General features: G+C 35.6%; 1 protein-coding gene and 1 long non-coding RNA gene across 4 annotated transcripts in view; one reads left to right on the top strand and one right to left on the bottom strand.

Moving 5' to 3' along the window:
• The window catches only part of dachc (dachshund c), a 103,079-nt gene that overhangs the window by 67,013 nt on the left and 14,129 nt on the right, over nt 1–21,937 (top strand). For 2 of the 3 annotated variants that reach the window (XR_012402899.1, NM_001045236.2), the window contains 5 exon segments: nt 4,263–4,435; nt 6,754–6,889; nt 7,749–7,883; nt 19,991–20,136; nt 20,228–20,375. Coding sequence is in view for 1 of the 3 variants with exons in the window: in NM_001045236.2 (NP_001038701.2) it covers nt 4,263–4,435; nt 6,754–6,889; nt 7,749–7,883; nt 19,991–20,136; nt 20,228–20,375 (738 nt within the window). In the remaining 2 variants the exon portion in view is untranslated. 3 annotated transcript variants of the gene reach the window in all.
• LOC141385786 (uncharacterized) lies at nt 6,138–9,711 on the bottom strand. Its single transcript, XR_012406768.1, has 3 exons — nt 9,098–9,711; nt 8,166–9,008; nt 6,138–8,117 (listed from the first exon to the last, which is right to left on the bottom strand). It is a non-coding gene; the product is annotated as an uncharacterized lncRNA (long non-coding RNA).

Genomic DNA, 21,937 nt, shown 5'->3' with positions numbered 1-21,937 from the left:
CTACTGCAGCATCTTTGAAAATGCTAAAGACCCTGTTTTTATTTGGAAACAGTTCCACCAACTGGTGACCTTCTCACACCTGCAGCTTCTCCACATTGGACGTCCATGGTTCTTCAGCGTCCAGCACCTAGACAGCAGCCCTGCACAGCAAATTTGGTCAGAAGAGAAATGGTTGTGCCCAGCTGAGCCTGGTTTCTCTTGAGTTTTTTTTTTTTCTTCACTTTTGTTAATTGGTGAAGTTGGTTTCTCGCCACTGGCTCTCTTGGTTATGGGATTTGTGGAGCTGCGCATTGATAGATTTGCCTTTCAGTGTTTGGACTTTCAGCAGTAAAAATTAAACCTCACTGAACTGTACTAAACTGAATTTCAACACTGAATAGTGGACTGATACACTGTCAATTTACTAGATCTTGTATGTTAAGCTGCTTTGAAACAATCTACATTGTAAAAGTGCAAATAAAGATGAATTGAATTGAATTGAATTGAATTGAATTTAAGTATAAAAGAACTAAAACACAAACTTTTGAAAGCAGAGGCAAGGTCATCCACAATTAAACATCAGAATAAAGTTAAATGCATACTTAATGTACACAATGTACAAGTTCCACCCAGAACCAAGTTGTAAATAATATTTTAACTAAACATACAAATACTTTTTTCAGTTAAATAGAAAAACCAGAGATACTGAATCAATCTCTAGAAGGTTCATCAGCTAATCAGAATCAAGGCTTCAGCAGCACATAGAAAAAATGGTCACACTTTATTTTGATGGTCCTTTTGTTGAATTTATGTTACATTGCATATACATGCCAACTAATTCTCATTAGATTATTAGTAGACGGTTGGGGTTAAGGTTGGTATAAGTTGACATGTACTTGCAAAGTTTCTTATAGTCAGTTAAATGCCTGTTGAATGTCTGTATTTACAGATATTAAGCAGACAGTCTACTATTACTCAAATGGGCCGTCAAAATAAAGTGTTACAAAATAAATATACAGTATATGCCTTTAATGTTTTAAAAAAGTTCACAGGGCACCAGTGTGTAATGTGTTGTGCTATTATTAAAGGGCCGATTCAGAGTGTATTTTTAAGCCATGTTTGTGTTTAAAAGATACAAAGCAATGTGCTAATTACATACTGCTACTTAGCTAACATGAAAACGACTGTCATATTTCCTAGTTTCTCTGAAAGGCCTGCCCTTAAAAGGCTCTGATTGGTCAGAACAACATGTGCTGTGATTTGTGGATCAGCTCCTTGTCAACAGGAATCGTTATGCCCCTACAAGCACACGCTTTTGCACTGTTTAAACACTGTCAGTCAAAGTAGCTGATAGCCGTATTAGTTTGTGCCTGAATCAGACAGAAAATGAAGAGGACATGTCTGCTCTCTAAAATAAAATCTGACAAGTGTCTTTCATATGTTCGGAATAAGCATGTAATGAATTGTTCATATATCTTTTGCGAGTTTGTTATTTGAGATGTATAAAGCAGGGAAAGTGGCTGCATAGAGAGACAATGCAGCACTGCTGAAGATTTTGGGTGTTTTAAAGGGTTTGGCAGATAAATATGAATTTATAGCTAAACTGTTAACAGTGCTAAACAGCATTTCCTGTTGTTTACATCCTTGTTTACTTTCTTGCTACAACATAAACTACACATGTAATTAATCAATTTTAACAAATAAAAATACTAACAGGTTGTGGCTCACAATCCATTGCTTCGTCGGTTGGAGGAGTTTTTTTTTTTTGACAAATCCAGTACTGAACTGGATACTGGAAACTGTCCTTTGTCAAATGCTAGCTATATATATATATATATATATATATATATATATATATATATATATATATATATATATATATATATATATATATATATATATATATATATATATTTATAATTCACTGGAATATAATAAAATGAAAATGTAAGCACTTCTCTCTTTGTGTCGTGTCTTTGGAAGCCCAAATACAGAAACAGAACAAGCTCTGTGGAAATATCAGCATTTGGATGGCATTTTAGCTTTCTCTGCTATAACATTACAGCCTCTAGTCACACCCCTTCGCTGCACGAGATGTATGCACGTGGTGAATGCGCAACCTGAAGCGTTTGTGATCTTACTAACCCGAATGATTACATTCAGAGATGTTGTTTATGTTCACACAGCTACATTACACATCAACTAAAGTTTAAAATATGACATCGTAGTGGACCACTCCTTTAAAGAAATATAAAGACATAGTTTGAATCTAGTCCTTATTTAGTCATCAATTTACCAGTAAGCTACATTGTATGTGTTACTCATTTGAATCCTTTCCAGTTGTTGTGTTTTGTTTCTCTCCAAACCGTTTTACGCAATGGTTTTGTGCCCAAATTTGTACTGAGATCCCTGTTGTGTTTGGAATTATCCAGCCGAGTACTTGGCTTCTTCCCAGCCTTGTCATTAGACTTCTTTTGTTTCCTTTTCCTCAGCATTCGCCTTGTTTTGTTTCTCCTTTTTATTAAACGCTAAATATTTATACAATTTGCAACTTCCTGTCAAAATCATTTACACTCCCACAATAGCTCAGGCTCAAGCGCACAATGGCAACTGCTGCGGGGGGATACTTTAAAATGGCGCGTCTCCAATTTCTTTTAGCCCTGGGCTCTTTTGTTTTAGGTAAATAAAGATTGAAAGCTCGTCATGAGTGATATCGTCCACCATGTGTTTCAGAAACAGGCCTCAGTGGCACTGCGGCGTTAGCAGACGGTAGCGGATCGCATTGTTATTCTTTTTGCAGCAGAAGCAGAGACGTAGGCCCCTTGAGATAGGGATGAAGGGTGACTGATGTTGATGCATTTGGCTGAGTTCCAGTCTCATTCAGAAGTGTCTTTTTGGATTGGGAGGGGGTTTAGTGTTTCCTTGCCACTATGGCCCTTTCCCGAATGTGATATTGCTCCTATCAGCATTTTCTCGCCTAATATGGCAGTTTAAATTCCACTTGAAAAGGCGAATGCGCGGATGGCACTGTCGTTTTAACTTTAAGAATATTAGTAACGGCCTACTGCAAAAGACGGAGCAGCTTGCATGTTCTTGGCATGTGATTTTACTTGGCTCAGATCCTCTTCCCTCCATACATCAATCCCCTCAACACTCAATTCCTTTCTTTGATCTCCCTTTCAGTTCTTTTCTGTCGCCCGATCACCGTGACTGATCTGCGTGTCATTTGTTTCATGAAAATCAGGGGCTGTTTTTTTCGTTCCACTGTCTGTCTCTAACTAAAAATGTCATGACGAAAAGGAGGGAGACTTTCATTTGTAAGTCTCCATGCCACATAGGTGACCTCTGACCCCCAGAGCTGCCTGGTATTTGGTTGAAAAGCAGAGGGAGATGGAGGGTCTTGAAAACTATCACCTCCAAAGGGCTCATCATCTCCTGGCCTTCCTTCTCATCATCGGCAGGCCACGGCTTTGCTAGCGCTGCGAGTATCAACCCAAGTGAATCCATTACCACAAGGCCAACACAGTTCAGCAGCGTCTCTTAAGGTGCTGATGGGAAATGAAAAAGTCTTTGAGAGAAACTGGCGAAATGTCCTCTCTCTCTTTCATCCTTCGCTTTCAAAGTGGCAGTGGAGTACAGGCGGCCGTAGAGTGGCTGACTGTAACCTTATGCCCTGACCTGCTCAGTTGTGAGAGGATCCATTTCCTTTTTGTGCTGTTATTCCTCTCTGGAGAATATCCGCTCACATTCCTATAAAGCATAACAGTGTTAGAGTGCTGCGAGGGATCGGATCAGCACATTAAAACAAGCAAAACACCAGTCACACAGCAGGCGCATGTACTGCAGTCTTGCTGTCACGTAGCTTGTTGTGCTACAAATAGAGTGTGTGGTCTAATTTATCATGAGGTTGTTATGTATGAAGACGTTTGCAGCAGTCTGAGAAACAGCTAATTGGTTTGAGGTGCAGACTCCAGCGGATCTAGTTATACTTGTAGATGGCCATAATGGCACATCTTTAAAGAAAGCTCAAACAAAGCAGAAAGTGATGACATTTCATAACGTGGAGCTTCTTACAAGATGTTTTGCTTTACAATGTGATGAGTGTCTCTTAATATCCTCAAACTGTCGGTACAGCATGTTATTTTAATGAGTTAGATTTTTTTATATTCAAAATCATTTGCTTCTGTTGCAATAAAACAGAAAATGTGTATTAGACTGCAGTTATGGCTGGTTAATTTACAAGTAGAATGACGTCTTTGGTATTTCGATTCTTTTCGGTACAGGTTTGGAGCTGCCATTCATGATGATGCCACATCCCTTGATTCCAGTCAGTCTGCCTCCTGCGTCGGTCACCATGGCAATGAACCAGATGAACCATCTCAGCACTATTGCCAGCATGGCAGCTGCTGCTCAGGTCCAGAGTGTCCCGTCCAGAATGGTGACTTCAGTAATAAAGGTAAAAGGGCACAAATCATATATATTATATATTAAGAACATACACTAACAATTATTTAAGTTGATTTCTCTATCATTTATTTATATGTTGTTTGAAACCGATACTTGTTTCAAACTATAAAAACATTGCAAATATTTTGAATGGATGCCCTTTTGGGTGACATCTAAGGACAATAAGATGTTCCACAATTGTTATAAACATACTTTAGTGTCTGAAGCAATTCAGTTACGTAATAAATGTAGATAATCGGTGGACTATTATTATTTTTTAGATATACGTAGAAGTTATTATGTGGCAACATGGTGGCTCAGTTTGCAATGTCGCGTCACAGCAAGAAGGTTGATGGTTTGAGTCCAGGCTGGGCAAATCGGCATATCTGTGTGGACTTTACATGTTCTCTCTGTGTTTGCGTGTGTCTCCTTCGGGTCCTCCGGTTTCCCCCACAGTCCAAACACATGCACTATAGGTGAATTGAATAAACTAAATTGGCCATAGTGTATATATGTGTGTGTGTGTGTGTGTGTGTGTGTGTGTGTGTGTGTGTGTGTGTGTGTGTGTGTGTGTGTGTGTGTGTGTGTGTGTGTGTGTGTGTGTGTGTGTGTGTGTGTGTGTGTGTGTGTGGATGTTTCCCAGTACTGGGTTACAGCTGGAAGGGCAATGTGTAAAACATTTACATATGTGTAAAACATATGCTGGATAAGTTGCCAGTTTATTTAGCTGTGGCGAAACGTGATGAATAAAGGAACTAAGCCGAAGGATAATTATTGTATGAATGAATAAATTATTATTATTATTATTTAATTTTTTCTTTTTTTTTCTTTTTTGGTTTGTGTACTTGATGTTTGTGTTTATTGTGTTAAGTGTGTCATTCTTGTTACATATAAAGCGCCACCATGTTAGAATGAATTGCCCCACAATAACGCTTAAAACTAAAACTTCAGCTAATGAAATTCATACTAATTGAGCTATGACTTGAGCTATTTAGTTCTGCTTATCACAATTGCATTGTAAAATAAACAGATTTAAATTTATTTTTATTTTCACAAATAATCAATTCACATAAACATTATAAAGCACATTAAATATTGTAAAAAAATTAAAATGAATAAAAAAAATTGTTATACTTGTGCAGGACCAAGCCTATTTGTTTGTCAAATAATTTTTTAACCTGTGAATTTTTACGTATTTTCCATTCAGCATGTAATATTGGGTTTAATGATGTTTGTTTGAAGTGTATGGTGCTTTTTGGAGATTACAGTGCTCAGCATTTATAAGTACACCCCTCACAAATCTATCTTTTAAATTCATATTTTTAATAGGAAGCTTTACAATATTCTATTTGTGCATTTACATTAGATTTGTCAGAAGTCTAAAATACTGGGGCCAAATCTTATCTAACAAAATAACTTATGATAACAGTCCAAAAACTTATACACCCAAATGAATATGTTATAGAAAAATATTAAATACAAATTAAAAAAAAGAAATAATCAAGGGAAGCAAAAAATTTATATATATATATTTATATTAAAATATTTTGCTTGAATTTAATTGTATTATCTTTCAATTTCTAAATATGTTTGGTGATTAAAATATTATTTTAATAAATATATATGTTTATCTGTTATCTGTTTTGTTTAAATGCACCAAAATACATTGCCTATATTCATTAAATATATATATTTTTAATTTAACATACCATGTTCAGCATAATTGAGTACACCACTCAATTACGCTGAGCACTGTACATGTTAAAATTGTATGGTGAAGATCTTTCTATTTGAAACCACAGTATGTAACCACTCTTGGTTTTGAAAATTAACAAATAATTAAGGAAATTCATAAGACAGCACTGCTTAAAAGTATCTTCCCACCTATATAATTTGATCCACTGGGTAAGACTTCAAGTGAATGTCCTGCTGTTGGTTAACCACAAGAAATGACTTCAAACCTAAGGAACCTTGAATTGTGGAGCATCAAAAAAATGAAAGTGACAGTGTTAAAACAGAATGTGTTTTACTTTTGAGAAGTGTTGACAGCTTTAAGAGCTGAAGGGAATAAAGACTGACATGGAAATTACTTTTTTGTTCTGCTATACAACAAAGATATTTTAGCTGATATGAAAGCTTATTGGCTTGAAATTGTGAAATTGGACATAATTGATAATTTCCCCGAACTATGATGTTACTTTTCTATCGCATACAATTTAAGGTACTTTTTAACATTTGTAAATGAAATCTCCCAGCATGGAGTGTTTCCCAAATGATTTAGAATTATTGTGATAGATCCTAATGAATAATGTGCACATTCTTTATCAGGAGCGAGTTCCAGACAGTCCGTCACCTGTACCCTCTTTGGATGACGGTCGCAGGTCAGGGAGCCATTTATCCTCCAGACAGAGCAGCAGCGTGTCCAGTTCTCCTGCCCACACAGAGAGCTCTTCTGACCGGCCACGTATGTCTTTACGTTTTTCTTTCTTTCTTTTTCTCTTTCTCTTTCTCTTTCCCTTTCTTTTTCTCTCTCTCTCTTTCTTTCTATCTTTCTTTCTTTCTTTCTTTCTTTCTTTCTCTACATTACACAGTGTCAGCATCTTCCAAAACAAATTCAAGATTTTATTTGACATTAGTGTCAAGGTAGTTCTAAAAATGATATGTTGTACTCTTGTACATTTTCATTTCTCTGTATCTTCTCTTCTGGCTATTTCAGCAGCACTGAGATTGGTCCCTGAGCACTTAGCACTGTGCTCTTACGATAATGCGAAACTACACATATAACCTTACAAATGTGCTTTTAGAATTAAGAATAAGGTGATATCACAGAATGTACTAAAAGCAAAGCCATCAGAGCAGTTCATGTGCATTGCTTTAACCGTAAGTAAAACTATGCAATTACAGATAATGCTCTCTACTTTTTTCAGTTTTTCTGTCATCAGATGCATTAAAAATGTTGGTCGAGATATCACATATCAGTGGCATGACATAATTAGGGGTGGAATATGTGTTTTAAATCCTATTTTTGACAAAACAGGTTTAACTCTTGAACAATTTTTGCACGCCTTTTGTAATTGCTTCTGTAATGTTATTTACGTACTTTTTGTTCAGGATTTCGGTTAGGTGAACATTAGGTATATCTTGTTATGAACATTGAGGACATGAGTGAACCTTTCATTATTAAATTAAAACAACACAAACTACAAAGAAGTTAGGGGTTGATGTAGAGTTTTTAAAGGAAGTTGTGGGCTTCAAGGGTGAGTGTTTTTTTAAGAGTCCTTTGTTTGTAAAAATCTGTTTTTATGCCCCTCTTTTCACTTTAGATTTACATCAGAATGGTCTGTCTCTTGGCCATGCCTTGTTAGGCCTTTCTCCAAGTGCACCACCAGGACCAAAAGAGGGGGATCTGGCAACCCATGACACAGTGCATGAAACAAAGAGGGCTTCTACAGAAAAAGGTTAGACACCATTAATAGTGTGGTCTATGTTGAATACCATTTGCACAAGAAATAGTGTAAATAATTACAGTTATACTTACATTTGCAACCATTCTATCTTTTAGCAGTATCTTTTAGACATTGACTACCTGAAACTTTGAAATTATATTGGCCACTCTCTATTACACTCTGATTTGAGTGTTAGAAATGGTGGAAAGAGCACTGAAAAATCATACTTAAGTAAAAGTGCAATTACTTGTCTATAAAAAGTTCAAGTAGAGTAAAATTATCTGTTGTGAAAACTACATCAAGTATGAGTAAAAAGTAGCCATTTTAATGCTTCCACACATTGAAGTCAGTATATCTGATGCAATTTTATGGTGTACACACACTAGGCTATCCGAAACATGCATGGGCACGATAGACCACTATTTCCTGGTTTGTTTGACAAGTGTGAGTGCATTGAATCGTGCTCAGGTGTGGTTCAGTTTGCCGACCATGGCCTGGTTGGAAGACATCTGTCAGAGAGCGGTTTGGTTAGGCTTTGGCACAGTACACTTGTAATGTGAGTTCATTTTTAATGATCACAAACTGTCATAGTTTATTAAAGATACAAAATCCTTACTGCATGTCATCTGCCACCTTCAGCAAACCTCCAGCAAAACTTCAGTCACCACATCCCAAATGCAATCCAGGCTCATTCTGATTATGTACCTCTATATGCATTTCTGAGAGAGCAAAATATGTCAGAGAAGCCACGTTTTTTGCAGTTTTTGTTTTTGCGAATCCACCAGAGGCCTCTGTGTACGGTTTTTCAGATCACAAATGTCTCTCGCGAGTGCCATTCATGACTGCTGTTCTCACGCAAACCCAACAAATATTTTACCTTTTATATCAAGCTACTGGAAAAACTAGTAACAGCAGAATAGCTGTCAATATGGTGGTAAACGATCAGCTGGTAAGCGAGAAAAGAACTGGTATCATACCACCCCATACCGTTCGTTTTAAAGGCGAAATGCAGCCATACATAGCTTAGACTACATATTTCGTGATCTCCAGAAATGTATTTAGGGCTACTTTTTAGAATGAGCCTATGTTGCCCAAATGACTTAAAATAATACGAAACAATATAAATAGAGCATTGTCCTGTGTACTGAGAAAGAGCACTTCGCTTTCTAACTGATCAGTCACATCATCGATGACAGGAAGATGCTCGGGCTCAGAAGGTAAAATGCAGTGTGAGTGCAGGCTGAGGGGGAGGGGGGAATGGGGGACAATCGCGCCCCTTTCACGGTTCAATGCAACCATGCCTAGAACACCCTTACTTAGCCAATCATTGTAGACAAGAATAAAAAAAAACGTAGAGGTAGTGACTGCATGGTGACAGAAAATTACAGTGTCCCAAAAACAACGTTTGATACTGTGAAACTGTATTTTACACCACTGAATGTTAGTTTAGTAGTAGACTGTCATGTTATGCAGGCCCATAGCCAGGGGGCGTTTGGGTGATTGGGAAGACCCACCCCTGACTTACAAAGGTTTAGAATTTGTCCTATACAAGAGCTCATGTGTCCTATTTTGACTGCATTGCCATCATAAATAGTGAAAATAACCAATAGAAAAAAAAAACAAGCGGAATCTTCTGTTGTCTGTCCCTTATCCCTCTGCATGACTTAAACTAGCCAGTTTTGGACAATGCTAACAAATATTTTAATTTTATAATATGACGTAGAGAAGTCATCTTTCGCTAGTGTATTATCAAATAAAGAAAACATTTTACAAGTAACTTTTAGTGTAAAGCTTGAAGCTTGTTCTTGAAACAAAAATGACCAATAAAAAGGTGTGAAGCAACAAAAAACAGCTAAATTAACTTGATTAAAAACAGATTAAATTAACTTGAATATATTTTGGCTATTGTTTTGGCACAGGCTATTTTCTTTTCGGCTTAGTCACTTTTAATAATCAGGGGTCGCCTCAGCGGAATGAACTACCAACTTATCCAGCACATGTTTTTACGTAATAAATTTTTATTTTAAAAAATAAGTATTTTTTTTTATAATTTTAAAATCTTTAGGAAATATTTTTACACAATTATTGTATAATAAAAAGTGTGTTAATGATAACCATCCAACTAGCTAATCCAGCTAAAAAACCTAAAATACTGCTAAAAATGTCACTAAAATGCAGTATTAAACCCTTATAATTGAATAGAAAATAGGGTGTACAACTGCCAAAAGGTCCACTTATTGAGAAAAAAGAACGACCCCTTTCACCAGGCTCGCTACAGGCCTGTTACAGTTAATACATTAAGTTGGCTTACTTACAAATGTACATGTAGTCAGTGAGGGAGCATCATAATGAAGTATTAGCAGCTTTAAAGCTCTCAGTCTACTAATATTCTAATGACTTGTTGACATTTTGTTATAGTTACTTTAGACATCAGCAGAATGTCTTAAGGGGACAATCAGATTAAAGTGTTACCTCATCTTTTTCAGAATAAACAAAACAAAGAGTTAATAATATGTTCATTTTAAAATAAATGACTGATCCATCGTTTACTAATTATACAGATTTGATGCTTTAGGAAATAATTACTAAGGTGCCTTCTGTCTGAGACTGGTAAACAACACAGTTTAAACAGTAAAAAAGTGCTTATCTCAGATGCAAAAACAAGTTCATTACAGTACAGTTCACCAAGGTCAAAACGTTTAGCAATGACTGCACTTTTGCTCTTCTTCTAATGCTATAAAAACATGCTTTGAATTACATAACAGAAATAAACGTCATGGAAAAGCCAAGCATTTTTCCTAAACAGATTTGAACTGGTCTTATATTTTTTCCCTCAGCTTAGCAGATCATTTATCAGCAACGGCATAGATTGACTGCAGGAAATGATTGTTGATCTCGCTGATATGTTATTTAATATTTCCCTTCTATTATACGCAAGTCTTGATGTGTGCTTTCTAAGAAATCAATGAATCCTCTTGCTCACGATTCTGTGAAAATGATCCATGGAGCTAGAAATGGCACAGTAGTAGGGCTGAATTAGTTAGCGATTTGCAGACCGTGAAGTAATGAGCAAGACCCCCGCCTCTCCTTCCAAGCAACTCCCTTCCCCTGGCCCTCCTGGAGGTGTAATTTTCCTAATAACCTCCCAGAACCCTTGTTTGGTTTTTGCGTTTGAAGGCTTTCATTAGGCTAATGAGGACTTTGCAAGGACGAGTAGTCAGCACAATTTCCTCATTGTGCCGTGGAGAGAAGACAGCACATCCGAAATCGGAAAGGGGGGCTTTTTGTGTGACTGCGCACAGCCTTTTGGGATTTGGCGAAATCGTAGAGATCACACAGGTGCTAAAACCCTGCATTTCATTTGTCAAATTTCAAAGGGTTTCTATCACTGATGTGTCAAAGATATAGGCAGGTTAAGGAAGGAGGAGGAGAAGTAGATTTATTAACAGTTGTTTTTTTCATTAACACACAACAAAAGGAAAACTAAACTAGCTGTAGACCAGGAAAACACTGGGGAAGGAGATATCATAATACTGGATACAGGACAAGAAAACAGGAGAACAGAAAAAACTACAGTAGGAAAAAGCATAATTGTGAAATAAGGCTACAACATTAAATCTGGTGAAATTTATATATATTGCGATATAAGTAATTTCCTATCCAATGTTGGGGAAAGTTAGTTGAGAAAGTAATGCATTATAATATTGAGGTACTCCCCAAAAAAGTAACTAGTTGCGTTACTTAGTTATGGTAAGCAATGCATTACATTACTTTAGCGTTACTTTTTGCTTTACTTATTCTGACCTGGCTGCAGCTTGATCTCATTCAGAACTTGCAGGGTTTTTACTTCCTTTTTTAAAAGCAAAGCTCTGAAATTTGCACCCCCAGTATAACCTTCATTTACCTTTAAAAAAACACAGAAAATGAATGTAGGGTAATATTAACTGAGAATGTCCTGACCCCAGAGCTGTACATGCCATATATACAGATTAATGAAAGTTTAAAGCAATGTGTTTGCTACTTTTGTACTTTTTGTCTAAAAAGGTAAACTCCCTGTCCATTCAGATAATCCTCTTTTGCTTTTCTTCCATGTGTTCAAAATAATGACAATATTTCTATTGCAGAAATGTAAGGTCTGCCATCTTCATTTTTGTCTGCTCCTGCATTCTCTCATTGCGTGCCAGATTCAGTGTTACTACAATCATTTTAATTCAGCATTTTATTTTTTCAAAGTGAATTAACTAAACTAAAAAGTAACTTGCAATACATTTAAAAAAAAAGTAACTTTAGTAATACGTTACTTTACCCATTACTAACTAATAATTATATTTTATCAATGTTTCTCAACCACATTCCTGGAGGACCACAAGCTCTGCACATTTTCTATGTCTTCTTAACCAAACACAACTGATTCTGATCATCAGCTTATTACCTGTAATGGGTGTGACAGACAAAAGAGACATCCAAAACATGCAATGTTGGTGGTCCTCCAGTAATGTTGTTGAGAAACACTGATTTACATAATGATATATAGTACATTTTCTGTAGATCCAATGAGTTATTATTGACCACATGGAGCTGAGCTGTTTCCTTTTGAATGATCAAATATGGACTCATTCATATATGATCATTTTTTCTCACTTAGAACTTTTGGGCAAATGTTTGCTGTACATTAAGCGACAACTCCATTTGCTGAAAGACAGAGTTAAGATTCTCTTCTTTTATCCCACATGGATACTATGAGGGTTAACAAAAGACCAATACCTTAAGTATGGTGAGAATGAATGAATGACAGTTTCTAAAATTGTCTGAGAGGCATCCCCATTTTGCCCAGTAGGCTTACCTTGTGTTTTATTTGCTAATTTAAGCTATTTTTAAAATATAAATATAATGTATAAAACTATACATTATTTGTATTACTTCTAAATACCCACACATCTGATCAGCTTTTTATATTAATGGACCATGCACAGATACTAATGTTTCACAATGTTTTTACACTACATTATTTGAATCTACCAAGTTTAGCTTACAATATTTACATTGCTCTACTTACATTAAATCTAATCCCCAAATATCAGAAATGACAACAGTTTGTTAAGATTTGATTAATGTATTTTTTTTAATTTTTAATTTTGAAATATTTTATATACCAGCTCATAACCTTATCATTACATATAAAATTAAAGTTCTAGATCTAATTATAGGAGCCTGATAGAAAATGCTTGTTTACAAGAAAAGAGGTCTAATGGATTTAGAGGGTTTTGCGTCCAAACTCTTCATTTATCGTCATATTGTACATCATTTATATCTTTTAAAGTTTGTGCAAATATTTTCCTCAATTGTTCAGGTCAAGAAATAGTCTTCGTTCATGTTTAAAAATAATACATTTGCATAAATTTGAACAGTTAAACTCTCAGTCATAAAAACTCACAGCCCTTTAAATAGTTTTGATTTTGAAGTTAGCCCCTTGGCACAATTCCACGCCTGCTGAGCGCAAGTGAAGTTTCACCTCAAATTTTATGCATGCAGATTTTCTGAAACTTCAAAAATCTTAAGCTTTTCTCTATCTAGACTCTCAGTCACTGTCAGGACACCTTTGCCAGTCACTAGAATGAAGGATAACTTGCACCTTCATGTTCCTGAAATTAATCTTTAGGGGCAGCACTGAAAGTGTGAAGATCAGAAGTTGTATCTCTTCTTTATGGCTTGTCAAAGACAGACTAGTTCAAAGACGATTTCTTTATCATCCTCGCAGCTTTTCAACCTTCATTCACTCTCCGCTCGTGCTCTTATGCTGACTGTGGAGGACTTTAGCTGTGGACGCACAAGTTCATTAGCCCAGGGAATCCACAACAAGAGGGGGAAAAAGTGACCTTGGTTGAGGTGATACATTTATGATCTAACAGGCTGCCAGATTTTTTTTCCTTTTCTGGAAAGCAAGTGCACACACCATAATAATTCAATGGAGGATCAATCAGATTTGAAGGCAGAGGGAGAGATGGAGAAGAGAGAAGGGGAGTAGTGCTAACTCAGCATTGATTGTCCCTCCGGGGCACCGTAGTTCAGCGGCACGGCACAAGCTTCCTCCCGCTGAGTGCTCCGGCGGCCGACACTAATCACATTCCGGCAGACACCATGCTTTTAGGAAGCCTAGAGGAGAGGAAGACAGGCGAAGAGAGCGAGACGGGCAGCGAGGGGAGCTGACAGTGAGCGAGAGCCGACGGAAGCGCAAGACCGATTGTTTTCCTCTTTGAAACACCTTGAATGTGACAGAGGCATCTCTCTTCTGCCAAGATGTGAAGATCAGATAGTGTGAGATTAAGATGCTTTGGTCAGCTAAGTGAATCCGCAGAGATAAGGGAGGGGTGAGTAAATCTAATCAGACCTTATCAGGTGCAGGGGAAGGTGAGATTTTGAGCCCCTACTTGTTTAAATGGATCCTGAGGTGTATATGCTTTAAATACAGTATGGGCAAAGAGATGTGCTGAGCTTTTTAATGCGTTTTTGAAAGCCAAGGACTTTGAAGAACAAAGGAAAAAAGAAGTTGGAAGTTTAGGGTTAGATGTTGGGAACGTAGAAGGAAAGGTGGAGTAAAGAGAAGAAATAGATGCATGCCGAATATACTTATTTCTATAATAAGTGGGCCTGTTTTCACCTTTTTGTTTTTAGTGTCAGTGTTTTGGTGGCTTTGTTTACACCCAAGACCTATGGCACAAAATGAATTGAACAAACTCTGGGTTGCAGAGTTAATTTCTGGTTGACAAAAACAAACTATCTAACCTGACAAAGATCAAGCTAAGTACTTGATTTAAACGTTCCCCATTAGTTCACGGTTTAATCCAAGTTTGTGATTAACCCGATTTACCTTTAAAGTGTGACACATGCAGCAAACATGAGAGGGTCAGTTTGATTCAGTTGTCATGAAAGAGTCACTTCTCTGATAAAGATTAAGAAATTTATTATTAGAAATATTATGAATTTAAAAATGTTTACAAGGCAGAAATAAACTCTGCTAATGCAGCACATGTTTAAGAAGTGAGCTAAAAGAAAACATTATTATATCAGCCTAAATCAATCAACTAATTTTACTAAATGCAGAACTTATCCATCATATGTTTTACGCAGTAGATACCCTTTTAGCCATAACCCAGTTCTGGGAAACACCCATACACTCTCGCATTTACACTCATACACTATGGCCAATTTTAGTTCATCCAATTCCCCTATAGCACATGTCTTTGGAGTGTGGGGGAAACCAGAGCACCCGGAGGAAATCCACGCAAACAAGGGGAGAACATGCAAACTCCACACAGAAATGCCAACTGGTTCAACTGGGACTCGAACCAGCAACCTTCTAAACAACAGAGCTAACCATTGAGCCACCATGTCACCCTCCATTTTAATAACATTGTCACTCATTATCATTTGGATTAAGCCCTAATTTATCAGGGATCACCACAGTGGAATGAATGACCAATAACTCAGGGATATGTTTTATGTAGCTGATGCCTTTCTAGCCACAACTCATTCACATAAACAAAATTGGTTGTCTATAGCTGTAAGTTTACAGAAAATAAATAATAATAAAAAATAAATATAAATGTAATTAAAAATATAAATAGCATTACTTATAGCAATGCTTGTCCCCTTTAGTGTTCACATATAAAAAATTCAAATCCTAATATTCTTAATCTAAATCCATATTTTATCAAATAATCTAAAAAAAGCCATGCATGAACTCATCCATTGACCCTCCTCTTAAAGAAAATAGGAAATTATACAGGACGTGAACAAAAAACAAAAACAAAAAAACCACCAATTCCTCACCAATTTGCGATATATATTGTCATTATTATTATCGGTAGTAGTATTTTAAATTTAGCCTCTTTTTTGTGGTTATATGGCAAGTTTACCTAAAATACCAAAAATGACCTAAGAAATCAATAAATTGTAAGAACAAATGATCAATGTATCATTATTATTATTAATCTCACAACTTTTGAACCTAAGTTTTAACCTCACACCATAACACATACATATCAAACAAGCATTTCACATTAGAGTGGAGAATGTTCATTTCATTGTCAGTCTACTAATTGAACACCCCTAATATTCTGAATGTATTCCTTTTGATGCAGTCATGCTAATCATAAGACAAATATTATAGCAGTGCAATAATGTTGATATTATGTCCTACCCTACAGTGTATAATTGTAATGCCAACGCCATATGGCAGTACAGTATTATGCTAATAGTTCAGCTGTGTTAGAACAGAAAGTCACCTTTCTCTGGCTTCCCTGCTGACATTTTTTATTAGCATACACAGGGCTGGTTATTACGACTACAGAACTATGGATACCTGCATAAACCCCATGCTTTAGTACAGCCCTACAAAATGAACAGAGCCCATCTGGTCTCACTGTGCAAATGTATTAAAACAGCTTAGATAGGTACAATAGTGGAGCCCTAGGCTAAAGAAATAGCCTAATAGTTTTATATGATTTGCTTAAGAATCCCTGCATAGATTTGTTTAAAATTTTAAGTTTTGGTCAGCTTATTCATTTGCATTCACAGCTATCACTGCATAAAAAATATTGCATAAGTATACAATGTCAACGAATTAACCTAAATACAATTTAATAATATTTTGTTAATGAAATCGTTTAGGATTTTTTTAATATCAGTCACAGTGTGTCACGTTTTACTAAGTAAATTATGGTCATGTCACAACTAATATTTGTTTTCACAAAATTTTATGTTCAATATGATTTAAATCTTCTTTATTTAAGATTAAGCCCTTCTCTCTATTATTTATGCAACATAAACAGCAACATGTCATGATTTGACTGTATCATGCTAAGGTCATTGTTTGAGCTGTGATTTGAGCTTTGGGTTGCACCCTACAGTGAGCTGATTTGAGAATGCTCTGCAAAGTGTGATGTTCATATATTTTTTAAACTGTGTTTACTTTATTTTTGATAAGATTTATGCAGCTTTTGGTGATCATAAGAGATTTACGTACTGACCCCAACATTTTAAAAGATCCTTTAAAAATAGCTTATACCAATTCATAGGTGCAGTGTGTATATTTGACACTCAGTGGTTGAACTAAGTATTGCGGTCCTGGTTAAAAACACATGCAAGTGCAGGTTGCCAGATTGACGACACCAACCGGAGCGTGCCTGACTATCAAGACTAAAGGCTGATTTAAACTGTTTTCTAAATAAAAGCAACAACAGAAGAAATATTTTCTATATTAAAATGAGTTTTTGTTCTAACCAACAACCAATTTTTTTATTCGAGAAACGGCTTCTATTTTCTGCAACTGAACAATAGGATAAACTGACAAGGTTTACCTCAGGTACACCTCATGTGCTCTATTCAGTGTTAAATGCTAATATTGTGAGTTACTAAAGATAGGTCACCTCAGATCTTTGATAATCCTAATAAAAATCTGAGATTAATTTCTCAGATCAGAAATTAAATTTTGAACTGTGACTTAGTGAAAGCAAACAAATATATTAATGATTTAGCATGTACATTTCATAATGTTAAAAAGACTTTATATGTATTAATTAGATTATACACCTATGCCATTTTGTTGAAGTGCAGTGAGTGCACATATTCTGTGCTTCTGAATGGCTGTATTTAAATTTGTCTCATGTTGCGTCTAGTTCAAACAGCCAAATTGTGCATCACTGCAATTCTCGTCAAGTTGCATGTTGTTAGGACATGGGGTTACAATGTAACCTGCTAACTTAATGTTTACATTCAGAATATTTATATTATTTGCAAATTAATAACTCATGTCGAACTCTGAATCCACATCTTATTTCGCAGTCTGCTACTGTCCACTGGAGGTCGCATTTTTGGTTGCGGAAGCATACTTTAACAGCCTTTATGGCTGTATGAATGATATACGCTGTTTCCAACAAGGCAACCCGGGGTGCTGAAATATAATTGGCAAGACGGCGTTCCGGCATGGAATGTACATTTTCAAAGCAGAATATCTGACATTAGCATTGTTTTTTTTTTTTTTTAGAAAAAAACATGAATGTTCACTTGGCATGTTTCTTAAATATCTGCAAACATATTATGTTTTTTTTTTTTTCATTAGAAGAGTCAAAAACTTACATACAGCACCTTTAAGTGAAAAATGGGCAGAGTTACTATAAATTGGCATTGTTGTCTATTTGCATTTAGCAGAAGTAGATACCACCACATGTTATATTATAACAGCAAAGTTTAAACCACTGCTTTAGTAATGAAAATATGACTGTAATTTTCCACCAAATTAAGATAAGGATCAAAAATTAGAATGATAAGTGGTTTATGAAGATTAGAGTTGGGCATTAAAGATTACGATCATATTGTTGAAGTGGCAGAGAGGAGAGGAGGAGTAAGATAAGATTGTCCGATGGAGACACTGTTAGTTCTGGATAGTAGCATGAGGCCTCATACATTAGTGAACTCTTTGAAGTGAGTGACAATGACAAGATCAAGGCTTTCGGCCTGATCAAAAACAACGTTTCTTGATGTTCTGTATCTCAGCCTCCTCCTGTGCTTTAAGTGCTTGTCTTTGCTCTTGGTTGTCTTCATTCTAGGCCTATATGACTGTCATTGTACTTAGAAAGGAGACACAGGCGAAAGCTTGCTTGAATATAAACCATATTCATATATTATTGATATTATTAAAGACATACTGCTGCTTTGGAGTCTTATTTTTAACCTTCTGCACTCAACTTAATACAGCTGTGACTAAAACTTGAAAACAGATGTAGAGCCGTTAGATGATGTGAGTATCTGCTGTAGCTTAAGTTGAACCAGATCTTCTTCCCCTAACACTACAAAACTAAACCAGAACCAGCGTGCAATGGCTTGTTTAAACTAAGATGATTTAACTGAAGACATTGCTGGTTGTCAGCAAATGAACTGAATGAAGTTCAATGAGAGAAAAGCTTGAAAACAAAGTAGCACTGATGTGTGAAATTACAATATATAAACGATTTATAGAAAATAATTTCCCCTTGCAGAATTTTTTTAGTTACACTAAGATATATAGCAATATTATGACACGAGTAGCAGTGTGACTGTATATACTAGTGGGAGGTGTTCAGCCGAGTGCCTTTGATTTTTGCTATCATTTTAAGATTATATGGCTGAACGGCATGAAATGCCATCAATCTACAGAGACATCCCAGTATTTGTCTGTTGCAATCGGAATTTCACTATAATTAACCCCCAAAAAGACATAAAAATACAGCAATACAAAATACAAAAGAGAGAACGACTTAAAATGTCACTTACCTTATTTATAATGATTTGTTCTGCTGTCGTTAGAAATTTACGCTATGTGGTCTCTGTCGCCATCTTTTGGTGGAATGTCAACTGTCACTTTCTTGGGTCTGCTCAGACAGGCTAATGGCGGACGATACACTGAATCTGATGCCCCGAAATTATAAATATTTAAAATGGGCACTATCCTTATAAATAAACTGCATAGTTGTAATCTAAACAAATACATACTTCACTAAAAAACCTCATAAGTGCATGATGTTGTCCAACAGCAGCAATATTTGTCAAATTGTAGAGTGCCCTCTGCTTGCTGTTGTATGTGAGCGGAATAATACACAAGGGTGAATATTGCACAGCTACCAGGCAATCAGATTCAAGAATGGAAACAGAACTGTTGTATAAAAAAAAAAAAAAAAAAAAAAAAATATATATATATATATATATATATATATATATATATATATATATATATATATATATATATATATATATATATATATATACATATATATATATATATATATATATATATATATATATATATATATATATATATATATATATATATATATATATATGGTGGATTTAATTATTTTATGATGAGATTATGTTGAATGAAAACATGATTTTAAATAAAGAAAACATTTTGAAAAATCATAAAAAAATATAAGCTTTCACAACAGTCTGCATATTTCACTTCCACTTTTGTATAATGTCCCTTGCTAAACAAAAGTATTCACAAACATGTATGTATTTATTGGGTTATTAAATATTTGATTTAATTCAAAATGTTTATGATTGTGCTTTTTGTCTTATGACAGAAGAAAATGTCCTGTGCACCCCGACATCACGGGACAGCTATGAGAGATTGTCTCATTCTGGGCCAACATTACCTCCAGGATTCCCTGCTCCATTGCTCTTTCCTGAAGGCCTGTCCTCCATAGAAACCCTTCTCACCAACATACAGGTCCAGAAATGCAGATCAAAATATTTCAGGAAAGATTCACTCTGTGATGTGTATAGATTAAATTTTCATCCTGTTTTCCTGTTTCCACCAGGGTTTGTTAAAGGTGGCTATTGATAATGCACGAGCGCAAGAGAAGCAGGTTCAGCTGGAGCGCACAGAGCTGAAGATGGAGCTGTACAGGGAGAGAGAGCTGCGCGAGACACTAGAGAGACAGCTCTGTGTGGAGCAGAAAAACAGAGGTGATTCGCTGCACACATTGCTCACATTGCTCTGTTTTTAAAAATAATTCCTCCTTAGATCATATCTAAATGTCTCAGATATCATATGCAATCAGCATATAATACTTTTAGGTATTTATTATTAAATCCTTATTGGATATGATAAAGTAGTTTTTTTAATGCAATTGATAAATTGATAAAGGGCTCTATTTTGACGGTCCATGTGCAAAGCGTAGGGCGCAAACGCTTTCAGGGTGTGTCAGAATCCACTTTTGCTATTTTAAGGACGGAAAAATTTGCTTTGCGCTATGGCGCATGGTCTAAAAAGGTTGAGTTTATTTTCTTAATGAGTTATAGGTGTTTTAAAAATAAACCAATCAGAGTCTAATCTCCCATTCCCTTTAAGAGCCAGTTGCGTCGCGCCATAAGCGCATTTGCTATTTACATGACGACTTTGTAAGTGGAAAAACTGAGAAATTCACTAGCAAGAAAACAGTTAAACAGAGCATCTACAGCATGAGAATGAGAGATAAATGATTAACTTTCACTTTTGCTCTCATGGATAGGGAAACCTTGTACGCACAGACATCAATTAGTCTATAAATAGTTAATTTAGTTTGTTAAGCGCAGAGATTTGTTTCAAAACTATTTCTGAATTCAGTTCTAATTTTCAACAAATGAACAAATGAACAATAATAACAAGTGTGTTTAAAAACCTGAGTTGTACCCTAATACACATGCTGTGCCCCATATGGTCTGAAACCTGACAGGTGGGCAAATCTAAGCTTGTATCTAATAAAACAATAAATAATATGGATATAATAAATAATTCTGCTAATAATGATAACATTATACAAAGCAAATTGAATGAACTGAAAAAGCCTCCAGAGAACAAGAAGGCATGAAAGGTTTTTAAATTGATGTAGGCTAGAAAATAATATGTTTTGTAATATATTAATCCTTTATATTTATATCATATATATCTTATTACATCCTATATATATATATATATATATATATATATATATATCCTCAATATTTTAATTATTTTTCATTTGTAAAGATATTTGCGTATGGCTCTACATCTTGTGTGTATTAAGCAGTGTGAAAGCGAGGCGCACTTTGCGCTGGATAATAGGCCGGCTTTGTTCTGGTCTAAAGAACAGACTATTATAGTTTCTCAATAAAGCAACGCGCCAAAACACGCCTGCTTTTTAAGACCAGAACGCCTATGGGCGCACATATGAGCACAAATGCCTTTGCTATTTAAACAGCGTAGCGCAAAATGTCAAAACGACTCTTGCGCCAAGCGTCTGGACGGGTGTGTACGTGCGTGTGTGTGTGTGTGTTTGTGTGTCAAGGTTATAATTCTTTTAGATTTTTCATTAGTTTTAGTTTTTATTTCGTTTTCACTTTTTGTCTTCGATTTTAGTTAGTTTTACTTTAGTTTTTGTTAGTTTTAGTGTTAGTTGTAGGTTTTTGTTTTTTGTAAAAAAGGATAATTGTTAGGTGCAAGATTAAAAGTCATCAGAATAAATATTGTATAATAAAACCAAAGATACATTTTTTGAAACTTGTATTCA

The sequence above is a fragment of the Danio rerio genome, chromosome 1 (assembly GCF_049306965.1).
Source record: "Danio rerio strain Tuebingen ecotype United States chromosome 1, GRCz12tu, whole genome shotgun sequence".
NCBI classification, from domain to species: Eukaryota; Metazoa; Chordata; class Actinopteri; order Cypriniformes; family Danionidae; genus Danio; species Danio rerio.
This window is presented reverse-complemented; position numbering and strand designations above follow the sequence as displayed.